Source organism: Magnolia sinica, chromosome 3, assembly GCF_029962835.1.
Source record: "Magnolia sinica isolate HGM2019 chromosome 3, MsV1, whole genome shotgun sequence".
Classification (NCBI taxonomy): domain Eukaryota; kingdom Viridiplantae; phylum Streptophyta; class Magnoliopsida; order Magnoliales; family Magnoliaceae; genus Magnolia; species Magnolia sinica.
The window spans coordinates 81,638,726-81,652,904 of record NC_080575.1 but is presented as its reverse complement, the minus strand read 5'-3'; the positions used below and the strand labels follow the sequence as shown (position 1 = coordinate 81,652,904).

The window sequence follows — 14,179 nt, the reverse complement described above, 5'->3', positions numbered from 1 at the left end:
AAAAACAAATCCGATGTTTTCATCAACTTCAAGCAATGGAAGGTGATAGTTAAAAAATAGTCAGGACGAAAGCTAAAGGTACTAAGGACAGATAATTGTGGAGAATTTACTTCAGGTGAATTTAATCAATACTGTAAGAATGTAAGAATGAAGGGATCATGAGCCATAACAAAGTGTGTCATACACTAGAGCAAAACGGTGTGACTGAGTGGATGAATCAAACTCTTTAGAGAGGGCCCGAGGCATGATCAGTAATGCTGGGCTGGGCAAGGAATTGTGGACTGAGATTGTTAATACAGCTTGTTAGTTGGCGAATCATCCCCTTCTATGACCATTGATTGCAAAATTTCAAAAGAAGTATGGAGTAGTCAGCAGGTAGACTACTCAGGATTGTGGGTGTTTGGTTGTGAAACTTACTCTCATTTACTGTCAATTAAGAGATAAGCTAAACCAAAGAGCCAAAAAGTATATCTTGATTGACTATAGTGGTGGTGTGAAGGGGTACAACTTATATGATCAGGTCACACAGAAAATCATCATTAGTCGTGATGTCAAATTCGATGAAGGATCCTTGTTTTGTAAGGATGAGCATGAGGAATTAGAAAAGTTGGTTGTGGACGTTCAGGTAGACACAAACGACACTCAGGCTAATACTGATACGCAGACAAAGGTACATGAGCAAGTGGAGTAGCCATCATTGAGAAGGAATCCACCGTGGGATTGCAGGTTACCAGCAAAATGCATGCCCTCATTATAAATGAGAGGGATCTGCTTACTCTTCAGGAGGCTCTTAATGATCCTGATGCAGAAAAGTGAAAAACAGCGATGGACGATGAGATGGACTCCTTGTATAAGAACAAGACGTGGGAGCTGGTGAAGCTTCCTGTTGGCCAAAAAGTGATTGGGTGTAAGTGAATCTTCAAGAAAAAATATGATAGGTACAAGGCAAGGTTGGTAGCGAAGGAATATGCTCAGAGAGAATGTGTTGACTTCACTGAAATATTCGCGCCGGTTGTGAAATATCTATCAAATTCGTGTTGGCACTGGTTGTTTAATACAATCTTGAGCTAGAACAGATGAATGTGAAGACTACATTCCTGCAAGGAGAATTGGAAGAGCAGATTTACATGATGCAACTGGAGGGATTCGAAATAAAATGGGCAAAGAACAAGGTTTGAAGGTTAAAGAGGCTATTGCACGACCTAAAATAGTCGCATAGGCAGTGGTATAAAAAGTATGATTCTTTCATGGTGAGTCAGAGGTTTGCTAGGACTGAATATAATCATTGTGTCTATTATAAGACATTGAGTGATGAAAAATTTATCATCCTGGTATAGTACGTCGATAACATGCTTATCGCCAGTCACAACATGTCTAAGATCAAGTTACTAAAGACTCGGTTATCAAGGATATTCGAGATGAAAGATCTGGGGGTTACAAAAAGGATTATCAGTAATGATATACACAGAGACTAGAAGAGGAGCATGCTTTGGTTATCTCAGGAAGAATACCTTGAGAAGATATTGATCAAGTATGGGATGTATAAGGCAAAGTTAGTCAGTGTTCTCCACATAGCTCACTTCAAGTTTTCTTCAGAACAATGTCTTAAAACAGATGAGGAAAAGCAAGTTATGTCTTGTGTGCTTTATTAGAGAGCGGTCGGCAGCTTGATGTATGACATGGTTTATAATAGACTAGATATTTCACACGCGATGGGTGTTATTGCCAGATATATGTTTAACCCTGAAAAGCAACACTGGGAGTCAATGAAATGGCTACTTTGATACATTCGAGGTACGTAGATCTATGCATTATCTTTTAAGAAATCAGGGGCCAAGTTAGTAGGGTATGTGGATTATGATTACAATGGCAGTGCAGATAGTAGCAGGTCGACTTTTGGTTACTCATTTGTGCTAGCAGGTAGATCGATCAATTGAATGTCGAAGCTTTAGTTTGTAGTGGCTCATTCTACGAACTAAGCTAAGTATATGACATTGAAGTAGGCACTTAAGGAATGCGTTTGGTTGAGGGGAATGATAAATCAATTGGGGCTTCATCAGGAGGCTGTGCCGGTTAATTGTGACAACATGATCAATTTGGCCAAAAAAATCTTCTCATCACTCACGTACTAAAAATATTGGTGTTCGCCACATTTTATCTAATAGGTGCGTGAGGAAGGAGGCATGATTTTGGAGAAGATTCACACGAGCGTGAATCCAACAGACATGCTCACTAAGGTGGTTCCCTCAGAGAAGTTCAAGTTCTATATAACTTCTCTAGACTTAGTGAAAGCATAAAAGAAAATTGGAGGATGCATTAGAAGCAATAGTGGAGCTATGATGCAAGGCGGAATTAGAAAAAATGATAGGAAGCTACAAAGAATGAAAATTGAAGACAATGGAGATTGTTGTTGATGTCTCAGATCTTTCAGCAATAGGGTCTGTCAATACCATCGACAAACCGTTCAATGCCATCGAGAGCTGACAGTTGCTCAGTGCAATCATAAAAATCCGAATATCTCACGATTTGTTGCTGGACATTTTTGATTCATATGTGTGTGATTCTGCAGTCCCCCAACAAAACCTATGCAGCCCACACGATGGAAAGATCTGATATAGACGGTTAGGACAATTCCTTGATTTATTTTTATTTTTTAAAGAAAGAAGAGGGCCAGATTTTTGGCCATGCAACCTTTCTGATGAAGGAGAACGTGCCGAATTACTAGGAAAAATGATAAGCCCACAAGCGTGTGCAAGCTAGATAACCACCCGCCAGCACGAATGTAAGCATGTCAGACACGTGCAATATCCAAGCCACACATCAAAAGGGTACTGCTATGAAGATTTCCTGTCCTAGAATTAGGCCAGTCCATTGTTCAGGTGGACCACAAGTAACGGAAAAAACCGTCAGTAATGAAAATCAGCCGAAGTTTTCTATCCTGGCAAATTATATCTAACACCAACCGGATGAACTCTATCTTTGGGCAATGACATCTACAGGGTAACGTCAACCTAATCGATGGCTCGAATATTTAACCCATCTACCACATTTCATATACCGCACTGGGGACATTTGGCAGCTTTGGAGGTAAACGGGTACTCTCACTTACAACAACTAATAATTATCTTTAACAATAAAATTACATCAATAGAATGATCCAAATTATCCAAACATTGGCAATATAAATGGACCATTAAAAAGATAGTAATTTGCTTGTGGCCATTTAAATGAACGGTTAAAAAACATCAATGAGTCATTCGTTTGTGATATTTATGATTGTAGCCCGCCTAAGGCTAGGAAATTTTCTCATTTTTGGATGAGCTTATTATAATTATTTTATCAAATATTACATATGTATTCTAATTTGGGATATTAAAGCTAATTTAGTTAATCAAATTCAAGTCCCGTGAATATACTAAAGAATTCTAATGCATTCTAAATACAAGTTCTCAAACCAAAGGTTTGGATTCCAATGCATTCATACCAAACACAACTGAGAATTCGACAAATGAGAAATCAAAATCAGATTGATTCTAATGTAACTATGATTTGGATTCCAATGCATTCCAAATACAAGCTCCAGCATAGGCAACTAATTGACTTTGTACCAGCTTACGGACTTAATAAAGCTCCTATATTTCAATATGATTATGATGGGGATATTAAAGGACCTACTCGAGTGTACCAGAGGCAGATGCAACCACTGACATCAACACAACCCTCTCTATGGATGGGAGACGATTTCTAGATGGAGCCCATTAGACTACTTTGAAGACCCCACATGCATTGGATATGCATCAGGAAGACCTCACATTGGGATTATGCATGTGGCCTATATAGGAGACATTTTTAGTTATAGGTTTTTATTTTCGTGTTGATCTGACTGTTGGATCTTGTCGATTGAGCCATTGGACGACCATATCTTCCAGATCTGAGCCTATTGAACAATGATTTTGCTTTATTATTATTATTATTATTTGTTATTTTAGGATTTATTGACAGCTGATATTCCACTTAGCCCAACCCTAATGGTGTTTTGAGTAGAGAAAAACAAAAGACCTCTTTTGAGAAAAGTCATTCTTCATCTTCTTTTAGAGTTTGTGAGAAAAAAACTATTCCAATTGGATTGTGGAAGGGCTCTTTTCTTCTTCTTCCTTTGTCTACAACTCTAAAATCAATATCCTTTCATTCCATTCATTTTTTATTTTTATTTTTTAAAACATTTTCCCATCAAACCCATCAAAACCCAACCATCCATCAAACCTACACGCACATCCATACGGACCAGCCTTACGAACAGCCGCATCCCCTCCTTTTTTTACATCTTCTTTTTCCTTACATCATCGTCTACACCATCTTGCTAACCCTAGCATCAATCTTAAACCTAAAATCGTAATCCCTAATTTTCTAAAACCCTAAATTTCTTTCGAAAAAATGAGACGATATGAACTTACTTTTCTCCTGATCAAGAATGTGGGTCTTTTCTTGTTCTCCTAAAACCTATGGGTCTTTTTGTTTTTTAAGATTTGCTCGACTTATTCTTTTGGCCCTTTTTATAAGGAAAAATGTTTCTATTAATCTTCAAAAAAAAAAAAAAAAAAACCCAGCTCCCAATAGGCAGGAGCTCTGAGGTGCCACCATGATGTATGGGTTTTATCCACACCGTCCATCCATTTTGCTTTATCATTTTAGGGTATAAGTCAAAATTGAAGCAAATCCAAGACCTAAGTGAACCACACCACAGGAAGCAGCGTTGATAATGACACCAACCAACCGTTGAAACCTTCCTAAGGCCCACTGTGATGGCTAATTGCCATCTAACCTGTTCATAAGGTCACAGAGACCTGGATGAAGGGAAAACACAAATATCAGCTTGATCGAAAACTTCACCAGCTGCTGAGAAGTTTTCATCGGTATGGTCCATTTGAGCCTTGAATTTGACTCATTTGTGGACTTAGATCGTAAAATGATATCGAAAAATGGATGGTTGTTGTGGATAAAACCCATACATCACAGTGGCCCCTCAGAGCCCCTGCCCCGTTCGGATCTCAGGAGGAGGTAGGGGTAGTACTCAATCAGCGTCCATTTGACAGTTGAACTTTCCACATTTCCATGAAATCAACCATGTCAAACAATGTATATTGTATTCATATCCTCAATTTTCGTTACCCATAGGATTCCACCTAAGTTTTCCATATCCACGTTTTGGATTCTTCCTATCCATACAAGCAAAACAAACATTTCGGTAATCAACTATAGAATACACATATACCATTTTCTACTAATTTACCAATGCATTTTAACATGTGATGAAAATTCTCTCAAACAGTACACAAGCTACACAAGTTATATACTAAAAGCTACAGAAGTTCCAACCATGAAAACGGATCCATGCATAGGCATCTCTTTATTTCTACTTGCACATTCTCACTTTATTCAGAGCGTTGACGTGAAGCTCCTATGCGAGCTGCGAATTCAGGAAACTCCCAGCAGTTTTTTAATGTCTTTCTGCAAGAAGAACAAAAGCAACAACCACCATCATAATTATACTCTGAGAACAACTGCTAGGGTGTGTTTGGATTCACAAGCGAATCGAAAGGTGAGCATTCAATTCAACCAATAGGAAATGACAAAATCTAATGATGTTTCCTAGAATTCTTAGTAACGTGATCGCAATTTGGAGCCCAAACGCTCAACATGAATGATAAGAAAGGAAATCACAATTTGGTTATTTCCACTTCGTTAGATTAGTAAATGATATTCATTTCGATGGTGCATCCAAACACACATTACAACCACCAAGACAATGACAGAATCAAACCTCAATTTTCAAAGGGGACGTGGTGGGGGCGTATCTCTCAACAACATTTCCATCTTTGTCCACCAGAAACTTTGTGAAATTCCATTTGATGCCATCCCCAAATAACCCTCCTTTCTGAGCTTTTAAGAAGTTGTAGAAGGGTGCAGTATTCTTTCCATTCACTTCAACCTAGAAAGAAAAGTCAAGGATGTGTGAAATACAGAAGACTTACTCCACATGAAAACCATTTTGAGGAAAATCATGCAAAAATTTGAATTTTAGTGAATGATTTCAGTGTGATTCTATCAATTTTCACAGTAGAAAAAGGAACACATGATTATTGGAAACAGTTGAGAATGGATTACTTTAAAAACAAAAACAAATTTTTTAATCTTTTCCTTTCCCATACCAAGCAGGAAAAAGACCCAAGAGTTCTTTGGATGCATTTTGCAAAACCACCATTTCACCATACTGCTCCACAACATAGGTGCTAAAATGACAACTCAATGAAAACCAGTAAGATTGGTTTTCGTCAAGTCAACCGAAAAAAGCAGGCTCGAAACCCCCTTTTGCGTAAACCCTTGTATGCACAAGTGCGTCCAAATGGGGCCAAAGATTCTTACAAAATACAAAAAGGCTTTTCCTCAAAATTTCAAATACTACCCATTTTATGATAGAACTATTCATGTCTCCCCTAAGACCATGTAATGTGAAACTCAAGACCTTCAATTTTACCAAAAGAGGAATGCTTCTTGCAATCATGTGGCTAAAGAACCACCTCCATAGATGCTGATGTGACACGTTTGAAGTATAAGGCATTCATCAGGCAGTCCAGAAATCAGGGCAGTGATGGTGGGTCAAACATATAGATCAACTATGGGCTATTGGTTATACCTTTTTACCCGTCCTTTTCATATGATCAGCCCACCTGCAGAGCCCACAAGCATGATTCTGGTGCAGGGACATATAAAATGGGGCCTTGTGATGAAAGGCCTGGTTATCAAATGTTTGTATATGTGGCACAGTCATAATTCTAAAACTCACTAATTCAACTTGAAACTTGTCCAAGTAACTTTGACTCATTGAGATTTCTAGCTGAGTCTCTTGGAAACTTGGTCCCAAGCCTGATTCGAACGAGACTCGGGAAGACTTGTCGAGTCAGCCACTTGGTCAACTCAATGCAACTCAAACTGCATCACTCAGGGTAGGGGTGACAATTACCGTGTTTGGGCTGGGCCAGGATAGGCCCGGACCAACCCAACAATAATGACCCAAAGCCTGAGCCTAGCATGGGCCTAGCAGGCCCACACCCGACCCAAAAAAATTGTTTGGGCCCAGGCCTGATCCAATCTAATGTGACCCAACCTGGCTGAGCATTGAATCAAGCTGAGTAATGGGGTTTTCAAACTATGGGCACATTTGTGTTCAGTGTTTTAGATGGGCTCTTCCACGTAGCACTCTTGCCAAAAGCAAAAGAGGATATGACTACATATTCCTTTAAAAAAAGAAGAAGGAAAAGAAGAGTAGATTCTTTTAGCTTTAGAGCATTTATCTAACTTTTCCAATTCCTCATTTTGACCACGCTGACCTTATCGAAGATAGGGAATTCGGCTTTGAACATTGTGCAGGCAGTTTCCTGAATCTCCTCATTACTTCCTGGCTCTTGGCTAAGGAATTGGTTGCAAGGAAATGCCAGTATCTCGAATCCTATAAAAACAACACTGACAATGGCATTACTAACTAATACCCATCGTCTTTCAGAAGGCAAAAGCAGAAAAAAGCTAAAGTGAAATAAATAGTCAAAGAGATTGGAGAAATAACACACCTTTATTTTTGTAATTTTCATACAAAATATTCAGTTCTTTGTAGTTTGAATGTGTTAGCCCACTGCATCAACAGGAAGAAAAAATAAAATGGTTGTCTGTTAGAATGATTGAGCTTCCAATCAACATTTAAAGTGAGCTAACCTGTGTGGATTTCTTTGAATCCTAGTTTTCAGTTTTTTTTTTTTTTCTATTGGAAATATCTGAAACCTAAAAATGGTTGTATGGTTTATTTCAACATGCCCAGTGGCGGGAAGTGTAAACAACTCAAAATGATTGCCTTCTTCAAATGTTTATGTTCATCTCTCACTCAAAATCGAAGGGCTTTAGCTAATCCGATCCAATTTGATCCGAGCCAAGTGCATATAAATGAACCCTTAAATTTGAACAAATTCAAACTACAAATAGTTAGCTGGTTTTGATAATAATATTTGTCACTTCATCTTGAATTTAACCTATTGCTCGCAATGGAATTCAACTGTGCATCCAAAACAATGCCATAAGGCTCCATTTAGTTGCACCCCATGTTGAGCATGGAATGTAAGTTTTGGCAGAACGGTTGCTCTTCCTTACTAGTTCGTGTTTGGGGCATTGTAGAAAGCAGAGCCACATCATGTGGGCTGCCATTTTTAGGACTGTAAATGGGGTCAGGTTTGGGTCAGGTCCTATGTACCCATACCCAGGCTACCCAGGTTCAGGTCTTGCCAGGTCCATGTCTCATTCTTGAAGACCCAGACCTAGATCCAATCAGGTCTAAGCACACATCAGGTACCCTTCAGGTCTCTAGATCTAGTTTTCTAGTTAGTTGAGCATTAACATGGTTGGGTCCACTTGATGGATGAATTTAGATCACACGCATGTGCGACTTTGACAAATGCATGCAGTGTAAATGGGCTCCCTTACATGCCTATGGCTTGGGAAACCTTATTCCATTGCTAGAATAAATTAATATTATATTTAATATCTATAACATCATCATTAAAACTAACTGGACCGAACCCCGGACCTGATTTTACCTGATTTTAACCAGGTCCTAGTTGATGGACCCAACCCGGACCCAACTGGACCCAAATTTAATCAGGTCCTAACAGTTGAGACCCAAACCAACCCAATTACTTGATGGGTCTCAAAAAGGGAAATGGGCCTGTTACAATCAGGTCAGAACCATCAGGCAGCCGCAGGTTTGGGCTCCCATTGACAGCCCTAGCCATTTTCCTGCCCCAAATTAATACATGGATCATTTCAGGTTGTATTGAAGCATATTCTGGATTAGTTTGGGTGTAAAAGCAATTTGCCTGGTTCCAGCAGGATCTAAATACCAAATATACACTCCTATTTCACATGAAATGGCAAGTCCTTCATTGACTTGGTTTGTCAAACTTCAAATCAGGAATGGCCGATCTCCATATCAATTGGAGTCTATGTTGCTGGCCAAAAACCCACCAAAATACTGGTATAAATGCCATCATAAATTATTTTTTAATAATTTTGCAAATGAAGTTGCACATCTCTGTACTTCTTTTTTTTTAAAAGCACCTACGGCACATCTCTGTAATTCTTTTTTATAAAGCGTCCCTGTACTATTCCCAAAAGCCAAATCAAAATGAGAGGGAAACTCATGCAATAAGCTCACTATCCCTCCCTCCCTCTCTCTGGGTGGATCTCGCTATCCACTTCAGCACTCTTCTACCTCCAACGGCCATGTCTTCAACCCTGTTAATGTGGGTGCCATCATGTGATTATTTCTGTGCCGTTGTTGTTTTCTTTTTTCCCTTCCCAGTGAGATTTCCCTTGTAATATGGGTGATCCCCAGCCTCATTACATGGAAAAATGGGGTCTCCTGATCAGCAATCGAATCTCATCATTATTATGGCTCTTCTTGATGGAACCAATTATTTAACTTGGGCAAAGTTATCTAAGTTATTTCTCTATGGGAAAAAGAAATTAGAGTATATCACTGGCACTAAAAAAGAACCTCCTGCAATTGATCTTAACATATGAGGATTGGGTGAGTGATAATTGCATTGTCAAGACCTGGTTGCCTCACTCTATGCAATCACGAACTAGTAGTGGACAAGGTATTTACTGACAGTAATGGTGGCCATAACGGCCATTATGGCCCCATAACATGTAATGGTTCCCACCATTACCGTTATGTAATGGCCGTTTTTTATTTTGTTAGAAGTGATTTGCGGTTTAAAAGAAAAACAACTAAACACCTATGGGATACAATTGCTACTGTATCCCTAACGTCATGACTTACCTCACAACTCCCTGTCATACTGGGAAATCATTACCATGCAACAAGGTGACTCATCAGTAGAGGAATATGATGCACAACTTCCCCAACAATGGGAGCAATTGGATTATTGTATGCCAGTTGTTGTCATCCCCAATTAACTTAGTGAATGGCTAGAAAATAAATAGGCCTACAAATTTCTTGATGAGTTTCATCTGATCTAGAAGCCCAGCGTGCTTAGATCCTCGGCCGTGAATCTCTACTTTTGTTGGACACCATCTATAATTATATATGTAGTGAGGCCCAACACAAAGTTACATCTGGAGTAGCATCCCCTCTTCCCACTAAGAGGTCTGCCTTCAGGGCTAGGTCTAAGCAATCAGGGAGAGTATCATCAAGCAAGGGGCTGCAAAGACCGTCTGGTTGAAACATTGATCAGGATAAATTTGTGTGCACTCGTTGTGGCCATTCATGTCATACACATGATCTTGTTATCAGCAACACCCGCATCTTTGTCCGAAGCCTAGAAATGGAGCTAATACTGCAAAAGTTTAGGGGGAGAGCTCTGACAATGATGTTCTTCATTGCCAGATTGCAGACCTTCATGCTTCTTTGGCCACCTCCCTGCCTTCCACTGCTAGTACATCAGAGGGTCTGCCAGGTATATCTACTAAACACGTATTGTGTCCCTACTCCCTCATCTGATCCTTACAAGTCATGGATCATCGACTCTAGGATAAGTGATCACATGACCAGTCAAGAAAGTAATTTCCTATCGTACTCCTCATTACCTCACCGTTTTACATCAGCAGATGAATCCTATTATCATATTATTGGAAATAATCTTATCAACTTGTTTCTTCCTTACAATTGTCATCTATGTTACATGTTCCATCATTTCTAAATAGTTTATTATTTGTTAGTGCCCTCACTAAACAGTTAAACTGTTGCTTTTCATTTTTTCCATGCCCATTGTGTTATATAGGATTTGTGGACCAGACAAATGATTGGTGGTGGAAGTGTGGCTCATTGAGTTTATTTCTTGGATATTTGGGGCTCCCCTACTGCGTCGGTTGCATCATCTAAGTTGAATAAAGAGCATGTACATCTCTGACATACATGCTTGGTACATGTTCCCCTCAGGTCACCTAGTCTTTTGTTTCCAAATAAATTTTCTAGTACATATAAGTTAGTGAGATACATGTGAGCTTTCTAAGAATTGTTAAACTTCATATGCTAGTAGTGAATCAATAACTAGCACATTATTTGCATTAATTCATTCAGATGTGTGGGGACCTACCCAAACTTCCACCATATTTGGGTAACCATTATTTTATTTCTTTTGATGATAATCATTCTCATTTACATAGACTTTACCTCGTGAAAATCAAAGTGAAGTTCCTACCATTGTTCAAACGTTCATTGAATTAGTTGAAAATCAATTTAACACTCAGGTCAATATTTTTTGTTGTGATAATGCTCGGGAATGCACTGGGCATGCTTTAAGTGATTACCTGGTTGCAAAAGGATTGTTTTTCGAACCTTTTGTCTATATACCCCACAACAAAACAAGGTAGTTAAGCGTAAAAATCGACATCTTTTAGAGGTAACTAGATCTATCATGATAGGGATGAGCGTCCCTCATACTGGGCTAATGTCATTCTTATTACTATGTATATGGTTAATCGAATGCCCACCCCACTCCCAGTTCTTGGGAACAGTTACCCTCCAAAAGCTCTACAGCCTAATATGGCTTTGTTCAGTCTCCCTCCCTAGGTATCTAGGTGTCTGTTTCTTTAATGTTCATGGGAGTTCCTTCAATAAGTTAGGTCCTTGATCTGTCAAGTGTTTTTTTTTTTTTTTTTTGGGTATTCCTTTGCTCAAAAGGGTTATAAATGTCTGTTCTAGGACTAAACAGAAGTTTGTCTCCAAAGATGTAACCTTCTTTGAGGATACTCCATTTTTTACTTCTCATCATCATAACCTTAATGTGGTTACTTCTCCTTTTCCTACTTCGAAGGATGTCATCGATCACAACGTGCCTTCACCCAGCGAGCCTGTCTCATCCAACTTTCTCTATGCCGGTTATGGATCCTACTTTATTAACTCTTAGCCCATCTCTTCCTGTGCTGGAGCCTGGACCATTTTCAAGCAATCTTCCTATCACCATTCAATGACCCAAGCGAACTCCTATCTGCGCAAGGTATCAGTTAAATATTGTTTATCCAATACAAAAGTTTCTCCCTTCTCTTCCTCCTAATAGGGAAAACATGTCATAGGAGCAGTCTGAAGATCATGAGCAGATGTAATCATCTTCCTCTGGTTTTTGTTTCTCACATAATCTAAATTATTTCAAAAACAGGTACGTAAATCCTGTCAACTTGGGAGTAATCAGAATACAAGAGCTCTGTTGGTGGATTATGATGGACAAATACATCAAAATTTCCAGATTGAGGGACATGAAAATACAGTGATACAATCTATAAATTCATTGAAACAATACGCATTCTTCTGTAAATCTCAACACAACACCACATGAAAGAAATAGAACAAGAATGACAAAAAAAACAAAGTGAATAAATCAATTCAAACAGATTAAATCAAATACCATTTGGAAGCAACATTGACTATGAGAAGAACCTTCCCACTATAACTACTCAAGCTCACATCATTCCCGCGAATATCCTGCAATCCAATTCAATCACCAAAAACAAATAAATAAATTTTGCATGAACATTTTCTCATAAACAAAGCATAAACAATATAAATGAAGGGAAAAAAAAAGAAAAAGAAAGAAGAGAAACATTTAAAATAAAAACCCCTGAAATGTCAAAGGAACCAATCTCAAAATCCTATATAAAAGCCCAAAAAAAAGAAAAACCCATGACAGAAAATGCAAAAAACACAAATAAATAAATAAAAAGGAAAAGGAAGAAAACAGACCTTGACAGTAAAATCATAGATGGACTTGGGCATATCTTCTGCCATTTTCTGTAGAGATGGAGATGGAGTTGTGTAGAAGAAGAAAAGAACAGCAATACCCAGAAAGAGAAGAGAAACAAACAAGCTGGAGACACTATACATATTAATAGAAGATTCTCAACATATATGTATTTGTAAGTTTTCAACAGAGAGAGAGAGAGAGAGAGAGAGAGGCAAGCTGTAATAATAATAATATAAAATGGAAAAAAACAAAAATTCAAAATCTTACTATTTATGTGTTCAACAGTACTGTAATAAGGTCTATTTTTATCCCATGGCTCTTACTTGTGCCAACGTGCAACAGGTGTGCATTATCTAGGCCGTCCATTAAGTGCAATATACAACAATCAGGAAGGTTCACTCGCCAGGTGTGCCCAAGTTTTCTCTATCCGTCCATTTGCGTGTAGCCCTGAGTTATATGAATCCTAAGTTTTGTGGGCCTGACTGTGATGTTTGTGTTATATCCACTCCGTTCATCTGTTTCCACAACACACTTTAGGGCATGGGACCAACCATGAGGAAGATTCAGAGATTAAGTGCGCTACACCATAATAAAAAAAAATGTCCACATGAAAACATTCAACCGCCTGTACCTTCTTTCCGTCCGATCGTGATGTTTATATTCCATTCAACGTATTCACAAGCTGCTTCCCCCGTGAAACAAGAGAAAATAAAATATTAGCCTCATTTAAAACTTCGGTGGTCCCCCAAAAATTTTCACTCTATTGTTTTATTGTGATGTGCCTACTTGATTTTGGAGGTTCGTTCTTATTCAGGTCATATTATAAATTGAGATCAAGAAATGGATGGTCATGTTATATGTAAAACAAATATCATGGTGGGCCAGCGAGCCCTGATTTACAGGAGCAGATTTGGTGAGAGCCCGAATATGGGACCCCTGATTATGGGGCTTACAATTATACATGAACCTTAAATCTATGCCATCCAACCCGTTTGACAGTTCGTCTTACGTAATGATCCAAAAAATGAAGTAGATCTAAATTTTATGTCCTATACCATAGGAAAATGTAAAATTGAATTCCCACTTGTGCTATTGGAATGTTTATTTGCCATCCAACTTGTTGGTAAAGTCACGATGATATGATTAAAGAGACCACAGAAATATCATCTTCATCCAAAACTTTGTGGCATACGAGAAGTTCTTAATGATTAATTATCACTTTTTCCTGTATTATGGTTTACCTGAAAGTTAGATCTGCTTTATTTTTTGGATCTTGCTCTAAAAATGAGTTTGCAATGTGATAAGGTTTAGATTTGCTTTATTTTTTGGATCTTGCTCTAAAATGAGTTTGCAATATGATAAGGTTTAGATTT

General features: G+C 38.4%; 1 protein-coding gene across 1 annotated transcript; it reads right to left on the bottom strand.

Moving 5' to 3' along the window:
* Window positions 1-5,127: 5,127 nt before the first annotated feature.
* Window positions 5,128-12,979, bottom strand: LOC131240074 (probable glutathione peroxidase 2). The gene is made up of 6 exons (XM_058238107.1): window positions 12,806-12,979; window positions 12,471-12,547; window positions 7,626-7,687; window positions 7,389-7,507; window positions 5,822-5,989; window positions 5,128-5,508 (listed from the first exon to the last, which is right to left on the bottom strand). Exons 1-6 carry the CDS (start codon window positions 12,944-12,946, stop codon window positions 5,476-5,478), a joined length of 600 nt encoding a protein of 199 aa, XP_058094090.1. The 5' UTR covers window positions 12,947-12,979; the 3' UTR covers window positions 5,128-5,475.
* Between the last annotated feature and the right edge of the window lie 1,200 nt (window positions 12,980-14,179).